The sequence below is a fragment of the Balaenoptera musculus genome, chromosome 1 (genome assembly GCF_009873245.2).
Source record: "Balaenoptera musculus isolate JJ_BM4_2016_0621 chromosome 1, mBalMus1.pri.v3, whole genome shotgun sequence".
NCBI lineage: Eukaryota > Metazoa > Chordata > Mammalia > Artiodactyla > Balaenopteridae > Balaenoptera > Balaenoptera musculus.
Window position 1 is genome coordinate 156,901,964 of NC_045785.1, and position 23,822 is coordinate 156,925,785.

At 33.6% G+C, this 23,822-nt stretch overlaps 1 protein-coding gene across 5 annotated transcripts in view; it reads right to left on the reverse strand.

The window, feature by feature from the left end:
• The window catches only part of AKT3 (AKT serine/threonine kinase 3), a 392,845-nt gene that overhangs the window by 101,921 nt on the left and 267,102 nt on the right, over positions 1-23,822 (reverse strand). For all 5 annotated transcript variants that reach the window (XM_036863102.1, XM_036863094.1, XM_036863086.1 and 2 more), the window contains one exon: positions 5,425-5,547. In XM_036863102.1, coding sequence (XP_036718997.1) covers positions 5,425-5,547 — 123 coding nt within the window. The remainder of the gene's footprint in view (positions 1-5,424; positions 5,548-23,822) is intronic.

Consider the following 23,822-nt stretch of genomic DNA (forward strand, 5'->3'; position numbering starts at 1 on the left):
ATCTAGGATTGAGAGCAGGGCATTATGTTTATGCTTAATGGATGCATCCACCAGCAAAAGCAATGTATGAAGTTAAATAGGAAGTCTGAAAGAAAAGATTATATATTCAAATCTGGGTAATGCTTACAATTTGTATCAGAGGATTGTTTGTCATCTAATAGTTCATACTTTGAGGAGACAAAAATATTAGTCATGCTAGAGTTTCCATTTAAAAAGGCAACATTTTTTACCCAGTTGAATTGGACAGGCATTATTTGACAGAGGATCTTGATTTGGTAGATTTTGAAATCTTTTTTCCTCTGTGCTTTGTGAACAAGAAATTATAGCAAGAAAACACTAGGCTCCTTTTTCTGCTCTTGCTGGTGTCTCGAATAAAATTAAACTCTTCTTATTAGAAAGTTTAAGAGTTTTTAACTTTTAAGTTTTTAAAAGCTTTCTAATATACAATTCATATATATTCTAATATCTATCTATGATAAATATACACACACATATATATATCTTTTAGGTATCATTTTAATTAAATGGCTGACACTTTGTGATTAAACAAAGGAATGATAATAGCAGTTCCTAAGGGCTCTGACAACTACTGTAGCAATACCAAAAACAAGACCCTTCACTCACTCTTACAAACCCTTTTTAGCACAGTTACATCAGTACAAAGACTGCCTCAGGCTCAAGAATGTAATAAGAAATTCCTCCCCTGCACACTGCATATTTAGGTTTATGGGTATCCAAGTTGCAAATGTCACATGGCTGACCTACAGGAACTTAATGACCATGGAATTAAGACAGTGTGTTGAAATGCTGAAAGGAAAACTTTGAACCTTCCTAAGATGGAAAAGAACTCACAATATACAATAGCAGAGATCCCATCTAGGTTAGGGTTTAAGAAATACTACATTTAAGAATTTACTACACTTGAGTAACATAGCTCAATAGTATAAGTTAATGTTAGAGGTGGAAGGGGTTCTTAGTAGCAGTGGCTTAAAATTTTTATGAAAGAGGAAATCCAGAGTGACTGGTTAGAAGTGGGAGTTAGAGGATGTGTCTTGAGACTCTGTATGTAAAGTAAGCACACTGTTTCATTCAGACCGCTGGTTTATTTAGGAGTTGAGGAAGACTGGGAGGGCTGTGATATAAGGCTCTCTGAAACCATCCCTTTGTGCCATCACTGAGTCTTAGAAATTATCTAAATCTATCTGGCAGTTTCTCACATTAACAATGTAAGTGGTTAAATTAACCATTAAATTCTCTGATTAGGTAGAAAACAAGATTAGATTTTCCACAAGTAGAATACAGTAGCAATTTACGCATTTTTTTGCCCCTCCCCCTGTCATAAATTCTTGGGAGAAATTAATTCTTTTTAAAAAATATTTATTTATTTATTTATTTATTTATGGCTGTGTTGGGTCTTTGTTGCTGTGCACGGGCTTTCTCTAGTTGCGGCGAGCGGGGGGTACTCCTCGTTGTGGTGCGCAGGCTTCTCATTGTGGTGGCTTCTCTTGTTGTGGAGCACGGGCTCTAGGTGCGTGGGCTTCAGTAGTTGTGGCACGTGGGCTCAGTAGTTGTGGCACATGCGCTTAGTTGCTCCACAGCATGCGGGATCCTCCCAGACCAGGGATGGAACCCGTGTCCCCTACATTGGCAGGCGGATTCTCAACCACTACACCACCAGGGAAGTCCCAGAAATTAATTCTTAATGAAATTCCAGTATCAGTACCTTTGCAAATGTCCCTAATTCAGCCTATCCTATCCTTGGATGGCCATCGTCATTGAAAAGAAAGGTATATTGAATACTTACAAAAACAAGAGCTAAGCAGAAAAGAAGTTTTCAAAAAAATTTATACTACTGACACAGTCTTAGGAGAGATTTCTTCAAATTTTTATGCTATCATAAAGCAACATCAGTTTTTCCTAAGTAATCACAAAGAATTTGGGTCCTTACTGAAGCAAAATTTAATATCATGACATGTATTGATAAATTATGCAAACTTACTTTTTAAAGTACAACAAAAGTTGCAATAATTTATCTGTTGCTGTGAACACCAAGTTATTAGGAACTATGAACTGATAAAATGTCTTAAATTAACTTGCACATGAAATAAGGCTTTGCCTCTAATGATGAATGGGGCAGTGGCAAACAGGTACTGATTTACTTGAGAGGTGCAGCTACCATAAGTATCTCAAATGGATTTGTATTTGAATAAACACAAGGTCATTAGTAAGGAGAAGACAGACAAATCTGAGATAAATCAAAGTGGGTACCTAAATCAGTTTTTGATAATGCTATTTTGAATATATTTTGTATAAGTATATTTAAAACATTCCTTCTCTTATCTTTGGCAGCTTTATTCAAATTTTAGATTTACAAAGATATCCTAGAATTAATCCAATGAATTCCCCCACCTAAAGTTCATTTCATCTCTAGAAAGGCAGAATGGTGTAATAAAAAGAACATTATACCTGGAGCTAGGATTCATGGAATCCAATAATCTTGACTATGTCATCAACTTAGTCCATTACTTTGAGTAAATCCCTTACTAGGCTTCTAGTCTTCAATGAGCTCAGCTGTAAACTATGGGTCAGCTCTAAATTTTTATGATTCTACCTAAAGATCTCATTCTATCATGTGCAATATGGATACAAACAACACGTATAAATTGTGAATGTCTGACTTTTTACATTATCCATTCTTCTCGGTGTATGTTCCATGGATTCTGTCCAATGCTATACATTTACTTAGACCTTTAACTTAAGGTTATATTAAAAAGTAAATAAATTCAGAGAGCAGAGGCCACTTAATTGTCTAAGAAAGTTAGTGGTCTGTTTATATGGTAACTACCTGACTGGTATTCATATACAAAGTATTAGCACTGTGGCTTAATAAATTTAGTCTAATTTCATCATCAGAAAGGATGGAGCAACAAAACTCATTAAATGAACTTCAATGTACCAATATGTTGATTCATTAATGAGAAATGATCAATGGAGATGCTGACCAAAACCATCCCAATTATATCATTCCTTAATCAATGCTAGCAATCAAGTGAGTATTCTTTTGTTTCTTTAAACTAATAATTCCATCCTCCAGCTTTAAGCATTTTGGATATATTACTAAGTACTTCAAAATTATTCTCATTTTCTTAAATCCAGGAAATTCTCCCCCTTCTCCCTACAAACAGAATTCATAAAATATAAAGTGGGAATGGTAGGGGGGAGTAGATCAGGCAGAGAAGAGCTAACTACTCCTAAGTAAATTTGGAAATGCTATATAACTTATGTTTTCTCATACCATATAACTAAATTCTTTTTTAAAACTCTGGATTCAAGACATTTAAACGTTATAGGATTATTTGGCCATTCAGACATCAGATATAGGGATGCTGAATTCTGCCACTCCTGGCTATAAAAAGCTGCAGGCTAAATATAATCATATTGTTGATTTATATCCATCTCTGGTCTATTTGGGCACTTAGTTGATCATCCCTGATATAGATATAGTTGCATAGTTCATTTTTCCTAAAAACAGAATTTTATAGCTTCTTTAATCAATAATATGTTAAGAAATAAAACAATAAAGAAGATGTGGCACATATATACAATGGAATATTATTCAGCCATAAAAAGAAACGAAACTGAGTTATTTGTAGTGAGGTGGATGGACCTAGAGTCTGTCATACAGAGTGAAGTAAGTCAGAAAGAGAAAAAATACCATATGCTAACACATATATATGGAATCTAAAAAAAAAGAAAAAGGTTCTGAAGAACCTAGGGGCAGGACAGGAATAAAGACGCAGACATAGAGAATGGACTTGGACTTGAGGACATAGGGAGGGGGAAGGGTAAGCTGAGATGAAGTGAGAGAGTGACATGGACATATATACACTACCAAATGTAAAATCGATAGCTAGTGGGAAGCAGCCACATAGCACAGGGAGATCAGCTCGGTGCTTTGTGACCACCTAGAGGGATAGGATAGGGAGGGTGGGAGGGAGACGCAAGAGGGAGGAGATATGGGGATATATGTATATGTATAACTGATTCACTTTGTTATAAAGCAGAAACTAACACACCATTGTAGAGCAATTATACTCCAATAAAGATGTTAAAAAAATACATACTACATTTCATTGTCATCATGTAAAATAATATTTTTTGAGATAGTTACTTCTTAGGGATCATTCATAATACAAATGTATGTGAGAGCAACATCTTAAAATAACTTAGACAACTGCTTAAATAATTAGATAACTTAAGAATCACAGGTGTTTAAAAAGGAGTGAATGGGAGTGAGGGGATAATTGTGATTTCTCTTACGTGCTATAATATGTAAATATATACCTTATTTCATAGAAACAGAATTTCATAGAAGACTAGTATAACTTCTATTTCTACAAATCATAATTTAAATGAACTAGTACTTGATAAATAAAGCAATTCTGTGTCAGATTTTAATAGGTCAAGATTATCATATGATTTACTTTTTAAGAAAGTAAGATTGTCACATTTAGAACTTGTTCAGAGTGTGTCATGGTACAAGTTTCCTTAATATGACCAATCTAATTCAAAACAGTGTCACGAGAATTACTGCTACCTTTTATGAGTTACTCCAGGGGTCAGCAAAATATGGCCTGTGGGTGAAATCTTGCCTACTGCCTGTTTTTGTAATTAAAGTTTTACGGGAACACAGCCAGACACGCTCATTTACATATTGTCTGTGGCTGCTTTCACCCTACAACAGCAGCACTGAGGAGTTGCAAAAGACACTGTAAGAGCAGCAAAGCCTAAAATATTTACTATCTGGCCTTCACAGAAAGTTTGCCAATCCCTGAGCTATTCTGAGGGTCTTAACAGAAAGAAACTTAGAGAAATAAAGTCACTATTACTGATAAAACAAATACAGTGCTTTTTAAAATGGAAACTAAACAAATTGATAAAAGGCTATATTAAAATGCTTCAGGTATTTAAACCCACTAAAAATTTAATACCAAATCAAATATTTTCCTTCCCCCAAATAATCTTATTTATTATAAAAATTTCTTCATAATACATCACAGGATGTTAGAATATAATAATGAAATTTATTTTAAAATGTCACTTGCAAAGTTACTTGACTTATAATCAGATGTTTAACATTACTCATTACACTTTCAGAAAAACGAAACTATTATTGGTAGATCATATTTGATCAGAGCAGTCAAAAAGAACTTATTTTGCATGTCAAAAACTTGGACATAAAAGAACTACACGTTTACTGGTGAATGAAATTTCCTGTCAAATACAGTGAACCAAATTCTTAAACAGAGTGGTTTTATTTCCCAACTAAATCTGCTTTTCTCCAAACTGTGTAACTTTGTAATTACTTTGTGTTTGTCCCTACAGCCTCTGCAAAAACAAATTCTGATTACTTTTCTTTTTTACCTTGAGATCACGGTACACAATCTTTCCGGAATGTAGATAGTCCAAGGCAGAGACAATTTCTGCACCATAGAAACGTGTGCGGTCCTCAGAGAACACCCGCTCTCTCGACAAATGGAAAAACAGCTGCAGGGTAAACAGCAGGGACAGGATTGTAATAATTACTGATTTAGTGGGGGAAATTAACACAAACATAAAACACCTCTCACCACCATATTGTGATGATAGATAGTGTACTCTCAGTGGACACTGAGCACTCTTACACAGCAGCTGGCTTATCTTTTCCAGGTTTCCAAGGGGAGACTGCGAGCTGTTAAATCAGCGCTTTAATCAATATACCAATCTTGTTTAAGGCATTCTGCTTGCTACCCATTTAACCTTCAGTTACCAGAGGAAAAAGTATGCATCATCAGATTACATCTCTCCCTCAGTATACTGTTGCTTCACTCTTTCAAGGATTAGGTATTGAGACTTTATTAAAATAAATGCACATAAGCAAGATGTAATATTTCTACTTAATTATCTGATTTACACTTGATTTCAAAGAAAGGACTGCTGATTTGTGGAACCTTATTTATGTGAACTTGTTAAATTCTACAACTCTTGATTCATCATGGTACCTCTAGAAATGTTTTCAACGTTTAAATACATGTTTTCTGCAATGAGAAACTGTGAGGCTTTACGTTTTCAATTTATTTTAGTAATGCCCAAAATGGACTGAGAAGCTCCCATTATTTCCCTAATAGTTCTCAATGTAGACTCTTCCTATTTCAATAATAATTAACTATGACACCAATCTTTTCAAATGTAATCACTTAAAACTATAAGCCCATCCATTTCCCGTTAACAACAGTCAACAAATATTTATTGGGTTCTCACTGTGGTCAAGCATCCAGCTCTCCATTTAGACAGCCTCTTTATTTAAGAAACTGCCTGTCTCAGCTCTCAGTTCAATAATGTATATGAGGAAGGAGCCAGTTTCAGGCACTATGAATTGACTACTGACCTTTTTGTGTACTGTTTCACTGTATTAAGAAATCCACCAAGAACAACAAAAGATGGTTCGCAGTGCTGAGCACACTGCCAAGTATCACAGTAGGTACTCAATACATGTCTTTGATTAAAGAAATGAACCAATCAATGTATCCTTGACTGCAAGATCAGAAATTAACTATATTTTCACATGGATTACTTCTACAAACTGCTTCTACAAATTTGTAAGAATTATGGTTAACTGAGATTTGTTTCTCGCACACCAAATCATAATTTAGGTAACATAAAAGAGGTTCTCTATAGATTCCATCTTCCCTTTTCCCACCTCCAACTCCACTTAAGAGTTTATCATTATTTTAAGATAAAATTTATGCATAACCCATTGTCATAGTAAAGAGAGGGAGGTAATATCATGTAACTATTGCCAAAAAAGACTGGCTCAACATTACTTATAGTAAAACTAAAATGTTTGGCAGATAGCCTCTAAACTTTAATGCTCTCTACTATATTGTCATATTTTATCAAATCTAAGATGCTGTTGATTGCAACTCCACCAACTTTTTATGTTAATACCAAGAAAAAAAATGAGGTCAATTAAAACTATGACACACCATCAAATATAAAAGGCATTCTGATTGAAGAAATGTTCAATGTGTCTTATAAATGACCAAATATACTATGTCAAAAATCAAACCAATGTATGAAATTACTCAGGGATATGCTTCAAAATTCATTCATTTTATACAGGCACATACATGTTATTAATGCTCTACCATTCAAACAAAGACAGGAAGTAGAAAGAAGCATGGATCATCAGTTAAACCATTCTGAAATATTTCTAGGTCAAAGTAATTTCTGTCATCCTTTAATACAAAATATCACTAATTTTGATGAAGGAACCCCTGTGACCCAGATTTGTGGTAGTCTTCTAATGAGATGAAAATAATGGTTAGATTTCTAAATTTTCTTCTAATGTCAAGCCTAGTACCCACTCATCTACTATACAAAAGATATAGATCTTCCCTAAATCAGCATAATACATGCAGGCTTCTAGATCTTTATTTAGACCATAAATTTTCAATTTGTCTTCCAGCCAATTTCTATAAAAATATCAGCTAAAAAAAAAAAAAAGCTACTTAAGGAGAAGAACTCTATTTCTCAATCTGCTCTCCTCTGATGTCTACCCTTGCTACTTTATGGAACTTATTCCTGTTAACATAACCAAGAACTTCTCGTTCTGGAGCTTAGAACATCACTTATTACCCTCTCCTTCTTATAAACATTCCTTGGCTTTGGTACTACAACTCTCCTGATTTTCTCTGAATAGTCCTTCTAACTTTCTACCTTGGCTTTGAACCAACTTTCCATTTAGTGAGCATCAATTACTTTAAAGTCACTGTTATTGGACACTGGGAAGAGAAAAAGAGGGCATACAATGGTGATTAAGACATAATCCCTGACCTTAAGAAATTCAACCCAATGAAGGAGATATATGCATAGATAAAAAAACAAGAGAGCTATGAGAAATTCTGTAATTCTAATATTAAAAATGCCTTGGAGGCAAAGGATGATTAATCTTTATTGGAATGATCTGAGAAGACTTCACAGATAAGGTATATCTCACGTTTTGAAGGATGGATTTTTCACAAATGGAGAATATAAGGGAAGCATTCAAAACAGTGCAAGTTTTATCTATCTTAATATTTTGACCACAGCCTAGTATAGTACATCAACATAGTAGGTAATTAATAAATGTATGTGGAACAAATTAATCCCTCTTAATATCCATCTTAATATTTTGACCACAAGTTCTATCCATCTTAATATTTTGACCACAGCCTAGTATCGTCCATCAACATAGTAGGTAATTAATAGATGTATGTAGAAGAAATTAATTCTAAAGAAAAAAAAAATAGTAATGGCAAGGAAACAACACATAGGGACGGCATGTAGCTGAAGAACAATAATACACATTCATGCTAATGACAGAACTTAAGCAAAAAAAAGAAAACAAAAAATAAACCCACAAAGATGAGGCCAGATTGTTTAGGACCTTGACTGCCATGATATGGTTTAGAGATTAATTTTGTAGATAAGGAGTGTCAAAGACATTTGGGTTAAAAATTTTAGCATAATTTTATTTATTTATTTATTTATTTTTGGCTGTGTTGGGTCTTTGTTGCTGCGCATTGGCTTTCTCTAGTTGCGGCGAGTGGGGGATACTCTTTGTTGCGGTGTGCAGGCTTCTCTTGTTGAGGAGCATGGGCTCTAGGCGCACAGGCTTCAGTAGTTGTGGCACGTGGGCTCAGTAGTTGTGGCTCGCAGGCTCTAGAGTGCAGGCTTAGTAGTTGTGGCACACAGGCTTAGCTGCTCCGTGGCATGTGGGATCTTTCTGGACCAGGGCTTGAATACATGTCCCCTGCATTGGCAGAAGGATTCTTAACCACTGTGCCACCAGGGAAGTCCGAAAAAAATTAGCATAATTTTAAGTAGACAACTCTGGCAGCAACTAGAGAATCAATTAAAAAAATCTGAGACTACAGTAGTCAGGTAAACAATTCATAAAGTGCAACAAAACTTACTGAACACCAATTCAGTACAACCATTGTGAAAAAGCTGCAGACACAACGAGAGGAAATGGTACCAATCTGAAAGAATATCACTATTTGGTTAGAACAACCAGATATATAAATAATTCCACTAAAAATATGTAGTTATAAAATAGAAAGCACACTTAAAGAAGTGAATAAGTATGTTTGGTAATATAAGAAGTAACCTTTGAGCTGGATAAGAGCTTCTGAGGAACATTAGTGCTAGTAACAGACCTTTCAAGACAGTCAATATTCCAGAGGGAACTAGCTTGCACCATTTGGGCAAAGGCAGAGAGCAACAGTGTTGAAGTTTCCCTAAGGATGGCTGAGTAGGTGTTGCTGCCAGCAGTGTAAAGGAAAAGAATGGGGATGGGGACAGAGGAGCAATGGATTTTATTTTGACCTGTTGACATTTAAATAAGAACTTGATAGCACAGCTTCAGAACTACGGGACCAAAGGGTATAAAGGTAAATGTGTGAGTCATTTATATAAAGGATACTGTTGACACCAAGGAAGCAAGGTATAGCCCAGAAATTTAGTAGAAACTGAAAATAGAGTTAAGGTCAGAATTTTAGGGTATGACTGCACATAAGGACAGGAAAAAGAAGTAGAACAGGATATTAAGATAGAGTCCTAAAAGAAATACAAACAGAAAGAATACCTGAAGAATAAAGGAAAAGAAAGTTTCAGGAAGGAAATGAACATTTACCAGGCATAGGAATTAGGTCATATGTTACCTTTCAGGGAAGAGATGTCATACTTAGGTGGGCTAAGAAGAGAATATAAAGGTAGAAATGGTATGTGACTCTTTTAGAAAAAATAAATGAGATGAACCAAGATATTATTGAAACAGAAGATTTTTGCTCAACATATTAATGCTCTCAAGAAAACTTCTGTCTGAAGAAATTTAGAGATACTATAAAGCTACAATTCATATGGAATAGGCATATAAATTAAAAGAAATATCAATGAAATCAGGCAGCCAGAAACAGGTTACTTTATAAAAATTTAGAATATGGTAAAGTTGATGATTATATATAAGGATATGAAGTATATGGGGAAAAAATGACCATTTAATAAATGGTGCCACAACATTTACTTAACTTTGGAGAAAAGTCAGAAGAGTGCCATTATTGAACACACAGGCATTCAGTAGATATTTCAAAGAAGTCAGAGTAAAAGCTAAACCATACATTAACAAAGCTAACAAACAAGACTGTAAAATATCATATTTGCAAATAACTGCTCTCCAGAACAAGATGTAACACTCTTTGAAGGAAGACAACAAAATCTAAACACTCAAGTAAAATCAAAGTATCTAGTATACAATCAACAATTACTAGACATGAGAAGATGCAGGAAAATATGACCCATCACCAACAAAAAAGTCAGTCATTAGACAAAGACCTCAAAAATAACAGAGATGATGGAATTAATAGACAGTAACTTTAAAGCAGTATAGGAACATAAAGAAGAGATAATGGGAAATAGAAATAAATAGGACGTTTAAAGATGAAACATATAATACCTGAATAAAAATTTCACTAGATGGGATTAACAACAGATTAGACACTGCAAGAGAAAAGACAAATGAACAAGAAATCACAGCAGAAGAAAACTATATAAATTGCACCTGAAAAAAAAAAATCTCAGCAACCTCTTGGACAGTGTCAAGGAGTCTAGCATATGGATAACAGCAGATCCTGAAAGGGAGAGGGAGACATCTGCAAAATAATGCCTGAATTTTTCCAAACTAGGATAAAAAAAGATAAATGCACAGATTAGGTATTTCATCGAAACTCAGTGAGATGAAAACTCACAAACATGCATCAATACTCAGAACATAACCAGTCAGATCACACTAAAATTGCTGAAAAACCGGTGACAGAAAATCTTTAAAAAATTCTGAAGGGAAAAAAAACCCAATACATACAGAAGAACAAATAGGAGAATTTCCCCAGACTTCTCCTCAGAAACTATATAAGTGAAAGGACAATGGAACGATACATCCAAATTGCTGAAAGAAAAAAAACACATCCTAAAATTTTGCATCCAGTGGAAATATCCATAAAGTATAAAGGTTAGAGACTTCTGTTTTGACCATGATATAGAATAAATAAAACAAGGATTTTCATACATTAAGCATTAGGCTTCAAGGTACTGTGACTCCAAAGAAAAGGGAAACAAGGTGGTAATTATGGTTGTTCCAGCTTGCTGCCTGAAGAGACCATCCAGAATGTAACACAGGGAAAGGAAACCGAAACAGAACCTGTGGAATCCTTGAAGTAAGGATAGAGAGTTCAGAGACTGGGGAGACCAAAGTATCTATAATTCATGAGGCAGAGAACCACAAAGAGGAGAGCTCCAGGGACCTGCAATGAACTGCCTCTGAGTCTTACTAATCAGCATGTGTATATGAGGAAAATTCTGAGGCCAGGGAAAAGAGCCATTGGAAAGAATCAGGTGAAAAAAATCACAGGTTCATAGAGCTAAAAATACTTTTTGTTCTTACCAGGCAAAATGGAAAAACTTCTTAAGAAATGTGGCACCCACTAGAGTCCTTGAGGATACTGCCTCTATAGTGCAGCAGTATTAGTGTTAGAGCAAAGGACACACACATATGTCAAACTGATTTTTGCCAAAGGTGTCAAGGTCATTCAATGGGGCAAAGGATAGACTTTTCAACAATAGATTCTGGAATAACCAAATATCCACATGGGATAAAAAATGAACTTCAATCCTTAGCTTACAGCATACATAAAAATAAAAAATATCATAAACCTAAATGTAATAGCACAATTATAAAAGTTATAAAAGGAAATATAGGAGAAAATATTTGTCATCCATGATAGACAAAGATTTCTTAGATAGTATTTTAAAAAAAAACAAAGAAGACAAACTGATAAATTGGATTTCAAAATTTAAAACTTCTGTTACTCAGAAAATATCACTGAGACAATGAAAAGGCAAGGTACAGTCTGAGAGGAACTTTTTTTTTTTTTCTAAGAGGGAAGTTTATAGAAATACAATCTTACCTCAGGAAACAAGAAAAACTACTATTAAAATATATTGTAAGCTATAAGAATTAAGAGAATGTTGTACTGTTTCTTGACTATACAGAATAATTAATGGCTCTAAATAGAAGTCCCAAAGTAGATTCGAATTTATGTTATAAAGGTAGCATTTCAAATCAATGTAGTAAATATGGCTTATTTTATAAATGGTACTGGGATATCTCGGCTACTATCTGAAAAAAATAAAGTATAATCTTTAGTGCATATTTTACATGAAAGAAACTTCAGATGCATCAAAAATTTAAATGCAATAATGGGAATACTAAAAGTAGTCGAAGTATACTGTGAGGAGATTTTGTATGACAGATTTTAATGCGGAGAGCCTTACTAAGTATGATAACAAAATCCAAACACAAATAAAGATCCACACATTTGTTCACAACAATAAAAAAGCTTCTGAACTGCCAACGGGGGTGGAGGGAGAGGGGAACAGGGGAGGTGAGAGGCACCCAGTAAACAAGATCAGAAGACAAGTAACAAAATGGAAGTAAAATTTGTGAATAATGATACAGAGAAACAACGAATTGCCTTAATATATAGAGATCTCTTGTAAATCAATAAGAGAAAAGACCAGTAACCGGTAGGAAAATGAGCAAAAGAGAAAAACAGAATATTTCTGCAAAGTGAGAGGAACTATTTATAATACATACATTTGGCAAACTATTTGTAACCAGAATATATAAAGAACTCTTATAATTCAATAATAAGATAACCCAATTAATAAATAGACAAAATATTTGAACATACAGGTAAAAAAAATGTATGCAAATGGCCAATATGTGAAAATATATTTAATATCATTAGTCATCAGAAAAATGCAACTCAAAACCAACCGCAATAATACACTTCTATATACTCATTAGAATGACTACAATTAAAAAGACTGACCACACCAAGAGTTGGTGTGGATATGGAACAACTAGAATTCTTGTGGCATTGATACTAGGAATGCAAAATGACACAACTATTTTGGAAAACAGTTTTGGAATTTTTCAAAATGTAAACATATGCTTATTATAAACTCAACAATTATACTCCCCAGTATTTAGCCAAGAAAAAAGAAAACTTGTACATGTATGTGCATATCAGCTTTATTCATAGTAGGCGATGACTGGAAACAATCCAAATGTACACCAAAAGCAGGACAGATTAAAAAACATTGATATAGCATGCTCATGACTCAGCAATGAAGGAACAAACTACTGAGACACGGATAATCTCAAAAACGTTAGGCTGAGCAAAAGAAATAGAAACAGACATAAAAGAGTACATATTGTATGATTCCACTTCTGTGAAATTTTAGAAAAGGTAAATCAAATCTTTAGTGTCAGAAAGCAGATCAGTAATTGCCTAGGGCCAGGTATAGGAGCAGGAGATGACAGAATGAGACAGGGAAGACTGACTGCAAAGAGGCATAGCAGAACTTTTTGTGGCAGTGGAAATGTTCTGCACCTTTTTGTAATGGGGACTACATGCATAGATGTTTGTCAAAAGTCATATAAGTTATGCATACTTAAAGTGAGTACATTTTATTGTATGTAGCTTATACTTAAGTAAAGTTGGTTAAGTAATGGAAACAATCTAAACGTTCAAAAATATAGTAAGGATTTAATAAATTACATCTGCATAATTAATTACTAGGCAACTAATATGTATTTTACAATATTAAATAAAATGGAAATTATGGGTACAGTATAAAAACAGGGAAATACATTAATATGGTAATAGTGATCATTGCTGGATGGTAAGATTTAGAGTATTTTTTTTCTGTTTTATACCTTGAAAATTACCTGTAATAATTTGTTTAATATCCATTTCCCAGAGCACTATACTTTCCTTAAATGTGAGACCATCTGTCTTCCTCATGACACGTACTAAATACATAGCACAGTGACTAGCTTGTAGCACGCAGTCAATAAATAAGTATTTTATCAATTGAACTGAAATAACTTTTTGATTTTTTCTGCAATATACATGTACTGTTGTTACTTTCATAATGGGAGAAATTTTATAAAGGTTTTAAGTAAACATACTGTTGATGACTTTACTGATTCAGGCTTCTAACAATTTTTTTTTTTTTTCTTGGCAGAGGCACAGGAGAAAGAGGAAGACTGCACAAGTGCTCTATAGCTTTGCATCCTCAGCACCAAGCCTAGCATGTAGCACATATTAGGTACTTAATAAATACGTACTGCAAAGAATAAAGTTAAATTAAAAAATACTTTCCAAAGAATTATTTATAAGGAAAATAAGGCTTAAAGTTTTGAAGGTAAAGTATTTTTATTAGAAACATTAAAAAATCACATACAATAACTAAATAATCTTGTTTTTGTTAAGAAAATGAATTTTTTGCTCCTCAAGCAAGGAACATACCTTTAGAAATTTAAGTTCCTTTAGCAACGACTACATGTTTGTGTGTGTGTGTGTTGTGCTTAGCAATGCTGTGGGAATATAGTAATGTAAATATTAATAGATTGTCTTAATGATCTAAATATACAAGTTTATATTTCATTACAAACCCGGAATGTTTACCTTTAAAATAAATTGTTATATTTTGAAAAATATGCAACAAACTTTTAAAAAAAATAAAGATCTAGACTTAAACAACATCTTGAGAACTATCACTGCAATCTAAGACTTTAAATTCAATTACATTTCTTTCTTGCAAATACTGTCTATACAAATTTTAGTCACTCCTTTGTAATAGCAAAATATCAGTTAACAGAGAATAACAAAATATGCTCAATATGGGTCAATAATTACAATGATTACATTCATTATCATAATATTGATTGAGCTTGGAACCTGAGTAACCTAAAGACAACTAATTAATTAAGCAATGAGACATGGTAGTTTGTGCAATAATGCTGATTAACACATCCCTTAGGTTTACAAAAAGACCTAAGATGAAAAGAATGTCTCTAGCTCACATACAAGAAAACTAGTCAACAATACTGTCTTAGTCCATTTGGGATGTTATAACAGATTACCACAGACTGGGTGGATTATAAACTACAGAAATTTATTTCCAACAATTCTGGAGGCTGCGAAGTCCAAGATCAATGCACTTGCAGATCGGGTACCTGCTTCCTGGTTCACAGACAGCTGTCTTTTCACAGTGTCCTCACAATGGGGAAGGAGCAACTGAACTCTCTGAGGTGTCCCTTATAAGGGCACTAATCCGATTCAGGAGGGCTCCACCTTCATGACCTAATCACTAGAAAGGCCCCACCTTCCAAATGCCATCACACTAGGGATTAGGTTTCCACATATGAGTTTAGGGGGGACATAAAGATTCAGTCTGTAGCAAATACTATACTACACAATTGGAATGGTATCAGTTATACAATAAAACATTTAAACATGTACTTTTATAGGATCAAATAAAAGTACACTTACATTTAATAGGTAATTCATATTGATTGTTTTCTAGATCATGTCTATCCTCTTCTCAAGCTGAACTCAGTTTCTATGCATTTCACACAGAAAAATTAATGTAAAGTAATGTAAATTTACATTTAGTTTTTGAAGAAAGTTTCTTCCAGAAAGGATAGTGATAAAATGCCATATTTTAATAAATAGTTCAAAATTACATTTCTTAAAATACAAATTAAACCCTTAGGATGATTCAGGAGAATTGAAAGGGATCTAAGGTCAGATGGCTGGACTCTGAAACAGTTGTTTGGTTATAAATTTTCAGCTAAATACCTCAAGCCCTATTTCTCTATTTCTTGCCCTCTTCTTACAAGTCTGAAAATGTAAAAAGAATTCTCGATCTAACTAGGTGCCTGATACCAGAAAAAGTAGCCTATAAGCTTGCAATTTTTTTTTTAACATCTTTATTGGAGTATAATTGCTTTACATTGGTATGTTAGTTTCTGCTTTATAATAAAGTGAATCAGCTATACATATACATATATCCACATATCTCCTCCCTCTTGCGTCTCCCTCCCACTCTCCCTATCCCACCCCTCTACGTGGTCACAAAGCACCGAGCTGATCTCCCTGTGCTATGTAGCTGCTTCCCACTAGCTATCTAATTTTTAAATAATTAATGCAAGGCATGAAAAGTTAAGGAAATTTTCTGGGATCAAAAGTCACCTAATGAAAATACTTTATAATATGGTAAGTACAAAAGTAGCTCCTTAAAATTTTTTTAAATTCCCAATCTATTTCCATAATTAAAATAATTTACATTAAAGTATTTTATTACGACTCTACTAACAAGATTAAAAAAGAGATAGCTCAGTTCTACCACATTAAATATTAATAGATTTTTCATTTGGAGAATAAAATATACTTTTAAAAGAGTAAAAATTCTCAAGGTAATTATTTTAAAATATTTAAATCTATTAGGATATAATGTGAAATATTTGGGCTATTTATGAAATATATCCAATACCAACACAATAAAAATAATAAACACTACAATTTTTGAGCATTAAGACATTACATTCTAACAACAATCACAAAAGCTACAAAATGCTATCTCCATATTATAGATGATTAAATATAATAAATATGTTATTATTACTATCACAATAGGCACTATTTTTGAGTACTGCTACTTGTTTGGCACTATACTAAGTAAGTTACATGCATTAGATTATTTAATCCTCAAAACAACGTTATAAAATAGGTACAATTATTATCTCTATCATACAGATGAGAAAACTAAGATTTAGGCATGTTACGAAGCTTGCCTAGCATCACATAGCTCTTAAGCAGTAGAGTTGAGATTCAAACTTAGGTCTCTGGTCTCTAGAGCACACCTATTTATTATTCTAAGTACAGTTTCTATTAACTTGAGACAATAAATGTATAAATTATTCAATTAAGAAGAAATTTCATTCATAAGTCTCCTTTATAATTGCATAATATGAACTGCATGAGAGAAGGAACCTTGTAGAGTATAGTTGCCTTCTCAGGGTCTAGAACTAGATAGGAATTCAACAATATTAGGCAAATAAATTTTAAAAATTAGATGAAATAAATTCCTGGAAACACACAACCAAAGCTCACTCAAGAAGAAATAGATAAAATGCATGCCTCCATAAATATATTTTTAAAATTTCACTTCATTGTTAAAAACCCTCCTACAAAGAAAACTCTTGGTCTCAAAATTTCACTGGTGAATTCTACCAGAAAATAGAAGAAGCAATGCTGCCTGACTCATTTTAAGAGGTTAGCATTACCCTGAATCCAAACCCAGAGACATTGCTTGGGGTAGGGAAGAGAAGGGACCCTACAGAATGATATTCCTAGTGAACAAAGATTTAAAATTCTTACCAAAATTTTAGCAAACTGGGTTCAACAACATACCAAAAGGATAATACATCATAACTAAGTGGGATTTATCTAAGAAATGCAATGTTGGTTTAACATTAAAAAAACCAAACAATGAAATTCAAGATATCAACAGAATAAAGAAGAAAACCCACATGATCATCCCAACAGATACAAAAAAATAATTTGACAAAATTTTACATCCTATCATGATTTAAAAAAAAAAAAAAAAAGCTTAGCAAAATGGGAACAGAAAGGAACTTCTTCAACTTGTTAAAGGGTATCTATGAAAAACCTACAGCTAACAACATTCTTAATGGTGAAAAGTACAAATGCTTTTGCCCTAAGATCCGGTATAAGTCAAGGATGTCTGCTCTTAACGTTGCTATTTAACATTGTTCTGAAGGTCTTAGCTTAATAAGGCAAGAAGAGAGAAAATCCACTGAGACTGAAAAAGAGGAAGTAAAACTGTCTTTGCTCCCACATGATGTGATCATCTACACAGAGAATCTCAACATACTTAAGAACAAGCAAACAAATAGGCAAACTGAGCAAGGATGCAGGATTCAAGGCTAATAAGTAAATATCAACTGCATTTCTATATGCAAACAATTCAGATTTGAAACTTTAAACAAATCATTTATAATACAAAAAAATAAGATAAATAAGGATAAATTTAACAAAAAATGTTCAAGACCTGTACACTAAAAACTACATGATATTGTTGAAAGAATTAAAGAAGATCTAAATAATTGGAAAAATATACCATGTTCATGGATCAGAAGACAATATTGTTAACATGTCAATTCTCCCCAAATTGATCAACAGATTACACTATCAATTAAAGTCCAGTAGACCTTCATGTAGAAATCAACAAGCTTATTCTATAATTTACATGAAAATATTAGGGTTGCCAAGACACTTTTTAAAAAGAAGAGCAAAATTGGAAGACTTGAACTGCCTCACTTCAATACTTACTCTAAAGCAAAAGTATTAAAGACAGTGAGGTATAAGTATAAGGATGGATGGACATAGATCAATTCACAGAGTCCAGTCCAGAAACATCCCGCACATATATATGGTCAATTGATTTTTGACAAAGGTGTCAGGGTAATTCAATGTGAAAAAAATATTCTTTTCAACAAATATGCTGGAAAAATTTAATATCCAGTTGCAAAAAAAAATGAACCTTGACTCAAGCACCATAAACAAAAATTAACTTGAAATGGGTTGTAGACCTAAATATAAGTCAAAAAAACTATTAACACTTCTAGAAGAAAACATAGGAGAAAATCTTAACAAACTTGCGTTAGGAAAAGATGTTTTAAATTAAACCCAAAATGCATAAACCACAAAAGAAAAACACTTATAAACTGTATTTCATCTAATTTAAAAGTTTTGTCCTTAAAAAGACACTTGTAAGAAAGCACATCAGTGGTTGCGACGACAGGAGGTGATGGTAGGAATTGACTGTAAAGGGGCGTGAGAGACTTGTTTGGGTGATAGAACTGTTCTATATCATGACTGTGGTGATGGTAAACTACACATTTGTCAAAACTCACTAAGTTGTACACTTAAAAGTGGTGAAGTTTACTGAATGTAAATTACATACGAACAAGATGACTTTTAAAAAACGGATTTAAACAAAAATATACACAGGAAAAAAATTCCCCGCTAAAAAATGAAAAAGCAGAACACAGACTGGGAGAAAATATTTGCAAAACATATATGATAAATTACTTGTATCTAGAATATAAAAATAAGTCTGATTACTCAATATTAAGAAGGCAAACAACCCAATCAAAACATGGACCAAAGATTTTAACAGATACTTCAGTAAAGAAGACACAACATGGCAAATCAGCACAGGAAAACATGTTCAGTATCATTAATCATTCAGGAAATTCAAGCTAAAACTATAAGATACACATCAACTAGAAGGGGTAAAATTAAGAAAGACTAACCATGCCAAGTGTGGTGATGATGATAAGTAACATCCTAGAAATGCAAAATGGTACAATTTGGCAGTTTCTTATGAGTTGAACATACCAAATAACACAGAAATTGTATTCCTAGATATTTACCCAAGATAATTGAAACTATACATCCACACAAAGGTTTGTACTGGATTATTCACAAGAAATTTTTTCATAATAGCTCCAAACTGCAAGAAAACCAAATGTCTATCTACTAGAGATTATATAAACACATTGTAATACATCAATATAATAAAGCCATAAAAAGAAATAAGCTACTGATATATGCAACAATACTGATGAATATTAAAAGTATCATGTTAAGATGCAGAACACAAATGACTATATACTGTGTTTTGGGATTACAGTTTTTAATATTTAAATATTGTTTTGTTACATTTCCTGTTTTGTTTTTTTTCTTCAGGGTCTCAAATTACACATATATTGTGCCTTTTGTTTTCACTTTCTTGAAATGCTCACTCTGGGGTAACCCAACCTTTATGCAAGAAGTTCGACTACCCTGAAATTGCCATCCTGTGCCATAATCACATGGAGAGAAATTGTGAAAACAGATAAATGCCTGGGCAGCTCCTGTACTTCCAGTCACTTCATATAATATTCTAGATATAAAAGTAAGCATCTTAGATGTTGAGGCTAGTCAAGTCTTTGGATTATTACTTTAGATGCAGAGATATATTGGCTAAATGAATTTTGGGAAACTAGCCTTGAAATATTATAAAAGTATATACTAAAAACATTCCCAAATTTATTTTGACTATTTATTTTGACTAATTTATTGTGACTATTACAATGCATCCTTCTTGTCTTGAGACTTTTTGAAAAAGCTTTGGGTGAAAACAATAGAATTCTGATAAAACCTATGTAATATATTAATAACTAAAGTAGTAAAGAAGTTAGCTTGTCAGACTCTTGACAACAGATATTCATATATCTATAAATTTAGTAAAATTTAAAAAATCATCACTATGAATATGAAATGATACTTTTAATTTAAAAATCACCCAAGTCACACCTCCACAAATTAGTAAGTAGAACTAGAATGCTGACTGCCGGCACTTCTGTCTCATGTGAATTTAAAATGAGATAATTGAAGACAAAATGCCAGCCAGATAATGAGAATCTGAAATAAGTATGAGAGGATCTCAAGATTGGCATGAAACTGGAAGTCATATGCAAAAAGAAAATGAATTTTATCAAAGGGCTTACTATAGAGTGTACAATGAGCTAAAATGTGGACAAGAATAGTAAATAACGGAAAGTGTTAGGTTCAGTTGTACCCACATAAAGAATATAGAAGAATGTGAAAAATTTATCAGATGAGTAACATTTCTTTGTAATGATTTTTCTTTCCCCACTAATGAATCTCTTAACCTCCAGGAGATTTCAGCCTGGAGAGGGATTTATAGAGGTTTGGTTTACAGGCCTGAAAGAAGTAAGGCTATGAGTAAGATTTTGGGGAAGAGTCCTAAGTAGAGACATTCTAAATCAAACTAAACACCTTAGTCAGTTTTCATTTTACTTTTTCTCCCCACAATATTTTTCTGCTTCTCATATGAATTTGATAATACTTAAGCTACAAAAAGAGAGTGGCTTGGATATGTCAGCAGCAGTGTGATTGGTCACATTATTAGAGTACTTTTATAATCTCCAGATGCTGATTTACTGTCCACCAAAGGTTGCACTGAACTTTCATAACCTTGTTCTACTGAGCTCCAAACCAACCCTTGTATATTCTATACTATAGCCAAGGTACATACCTTGCATCATGCCAGAAAAAAAGAAGAATCCATGGTACTCTGCTTAGGGACTAGTAGTAGATGTCAAATCCAATGAATTCAGTTGCTATCTTTCAGTTGTATATCTTTACTATACTCTTACACTTAATATACTTTCCTTAACTTTTAAGGCTTCTCTTGTCTGGTTCCTTCTATCCAGGATCCTCCTTAGGCTTCTCTCACCACCAACATGTCTGATGTTGGTATCTTCAGGCACCATTCTTAGCCATTTATTTTTCTAACTACACACTATTCTCACACTGGACATTTCTTCCCTTCCTTCGTTTCAGCATTGCTGCTGAAGTCTATTTGTATCTCTGACCTGACTCTCCCACTTCCTTCAGATCCCTACGAGGTAACTCACATACCAACTGAATATGTGATCAGTTGATCACCAACTCAGAACTCATTCCTTTTACTATGTTTCCTGATTTTACAGACAGCCCAGTATCCACACAATTCCCCAAGCAGCAAATAGGAAACTGTGTGATGTTCCCCTTTCTCTCCATTTAGTCATTAAATCCTGGAAATTCTAGTACCTAAACACCATTCAGAATTCGATTCCTTCTCACTAATACTGGCTCAATTAACAACCTTATCATTTTTATGATCGGATTACCAAAACCTTCCAACTTCAGTAGCTTCTAAGTAGTTTCCCTGTATCCAATTTTTTCTTTTCCAATACAAGCCTCACACCACTACCAAAGTCTTCTTTCTAAAACATTTCATACAGAAGTCCTTCCATGATGCTTCACTGCCTTCAGCATAAAATCTAAATTACTTGGGAGAGATCTGTCCTAACATGACCCTACCTACCTGGTTAGATTCTTCTGGCTTTTCTCTGCAGGACTCTATGCATCATCCATACTGTGCTACATCTGGGGAGACGGGGGAGAGCTTGCATGAGCTCCATCACACTCTAAACATTCTATTTTCTCTGTGTAGGAATGCTCTCCCTCTCATCCTTATTTATGTAACTTACAGTTACATTCAAGACTTAGCTTAGCAACTACTTTAAGAAGTGTTTCCTACCCTGGCATTCTCCCCCTTCCTCCTCTCTCTTCCTTTTGGATTGATTCAAATAGGCATTCTCTGTATCCCACAGCAACCAGTGTTTTCATAGCAATAATGACACTGCATATGTATATTTTCTTGTCTGTCTCTCCAATTAGATACTCATCTTCTAAAGTAAAGCACCATATTTTCCTTATTTCTACATCCTCTGAGGTCCAACTCATAGTAGTTACGCTTTAAATATTTAATAGGCAAATAGACTATAATGGAGTGGGTTCTAAAGTTAACACGTAGATTATGAGGTATAACCAAATCATCCTTGGAAATTCCTTAGGAAGGTACTACACTGAAGACCAATATACTGTCTCAATATAGTTAAGCTCAGCACAGTTTTCCCTCTAGCATTGAAATAATATAGTTTCTTTAGATGAACACCTCTACTTACAATGCACTTAATGACAATGTTTTATAAAAACTATGTATTTTTAAGCACTAGAATTTATATCCCATGAAACTCTAAGGATGGCAAGTAGAAACTGACATGGAATAAAAGAATAGCAAATTTCTCTCTCATCTTGAGGTCACTCTGAATATACTCAGCAAGCGGAATGGCAGAATCACCATTTCCTTCTTTCCTTCCCTTCCACTCTCCTTCCTCCCCTCCCTCTCTCCCTCCTTCCCTCCTTCCTTCCTATCTATGTTATCTCTTGCTGAGCCTATTTCTCTGAATTCATATAAATTAAATAAAATTATATGACTCCATTGTACTGATACGCCTATAAGCAGCCACTGTTGATTTTTCACAACCAGTAATTCTCTCATAATCTACTTCCACCAAGATTATGTAGTGCTTTAAACAATATTGGCAAATATAGGGATAATAACAAGCATGGCCATGAGCATGCTAAACTCTTGTGCAGTCTATCAGGCTGAAAGAAGTCCAGATAGTCACAAAAATGTGAAGAAAGTATAAGAAAAGAAATGTCTCAGCTGTTGATCTTATGTTTCAAAATAAACATTCCAGAACATAGGCTAAAAGAATACTATTGCTAATTAAAAATCAACAGATAATAAATATGAATTGAGTGAAAACTTAGCTAGTTATAATTAACTTCAATGGGTCCATTAAAGAAGCCTATCTCAGGGCAAACACTGGATAGAAAGAGATTTGAGGATGCTGCCATTTGGGTGAGTACTATCAATTTACCAGAGCTTACTTTTCAACAGGCTAGTATTCTCTGCTCAAGTTTCCTAGATACCACACAGACATTCCACATTTGGGAAACTCATGGTGTATCAGTAAGTGTTGTTATGGAATGTTTGTATGAATTTGTAGATTTCTGTACTTTACTTCTCTCTACTTCAATCTTATTTCCAAAACGTAAGTTCTACGTTTAGTAGTTTTTCTACAGCAATTGAGTTTTCTGCATTTCTAGGAAGCATCCCTGAGCGGAATAATGGCATGGTGAACCTAAAGCAAAACCAAAATAAAGTAAGTCACCATAAGCATATACTGAATATAGATTTCCTTCTCAGATAAATTTAATAGGTGAAATAATCCCATCTCTAAAGAAAACCATCTGGCTAGTCTGAAAATCTGCTTTTGTGTAAAAAAAATTTTTTTTAACAGTCATCAATTGATTAATCGCCAAAGTACTCTAGGTTTAGAA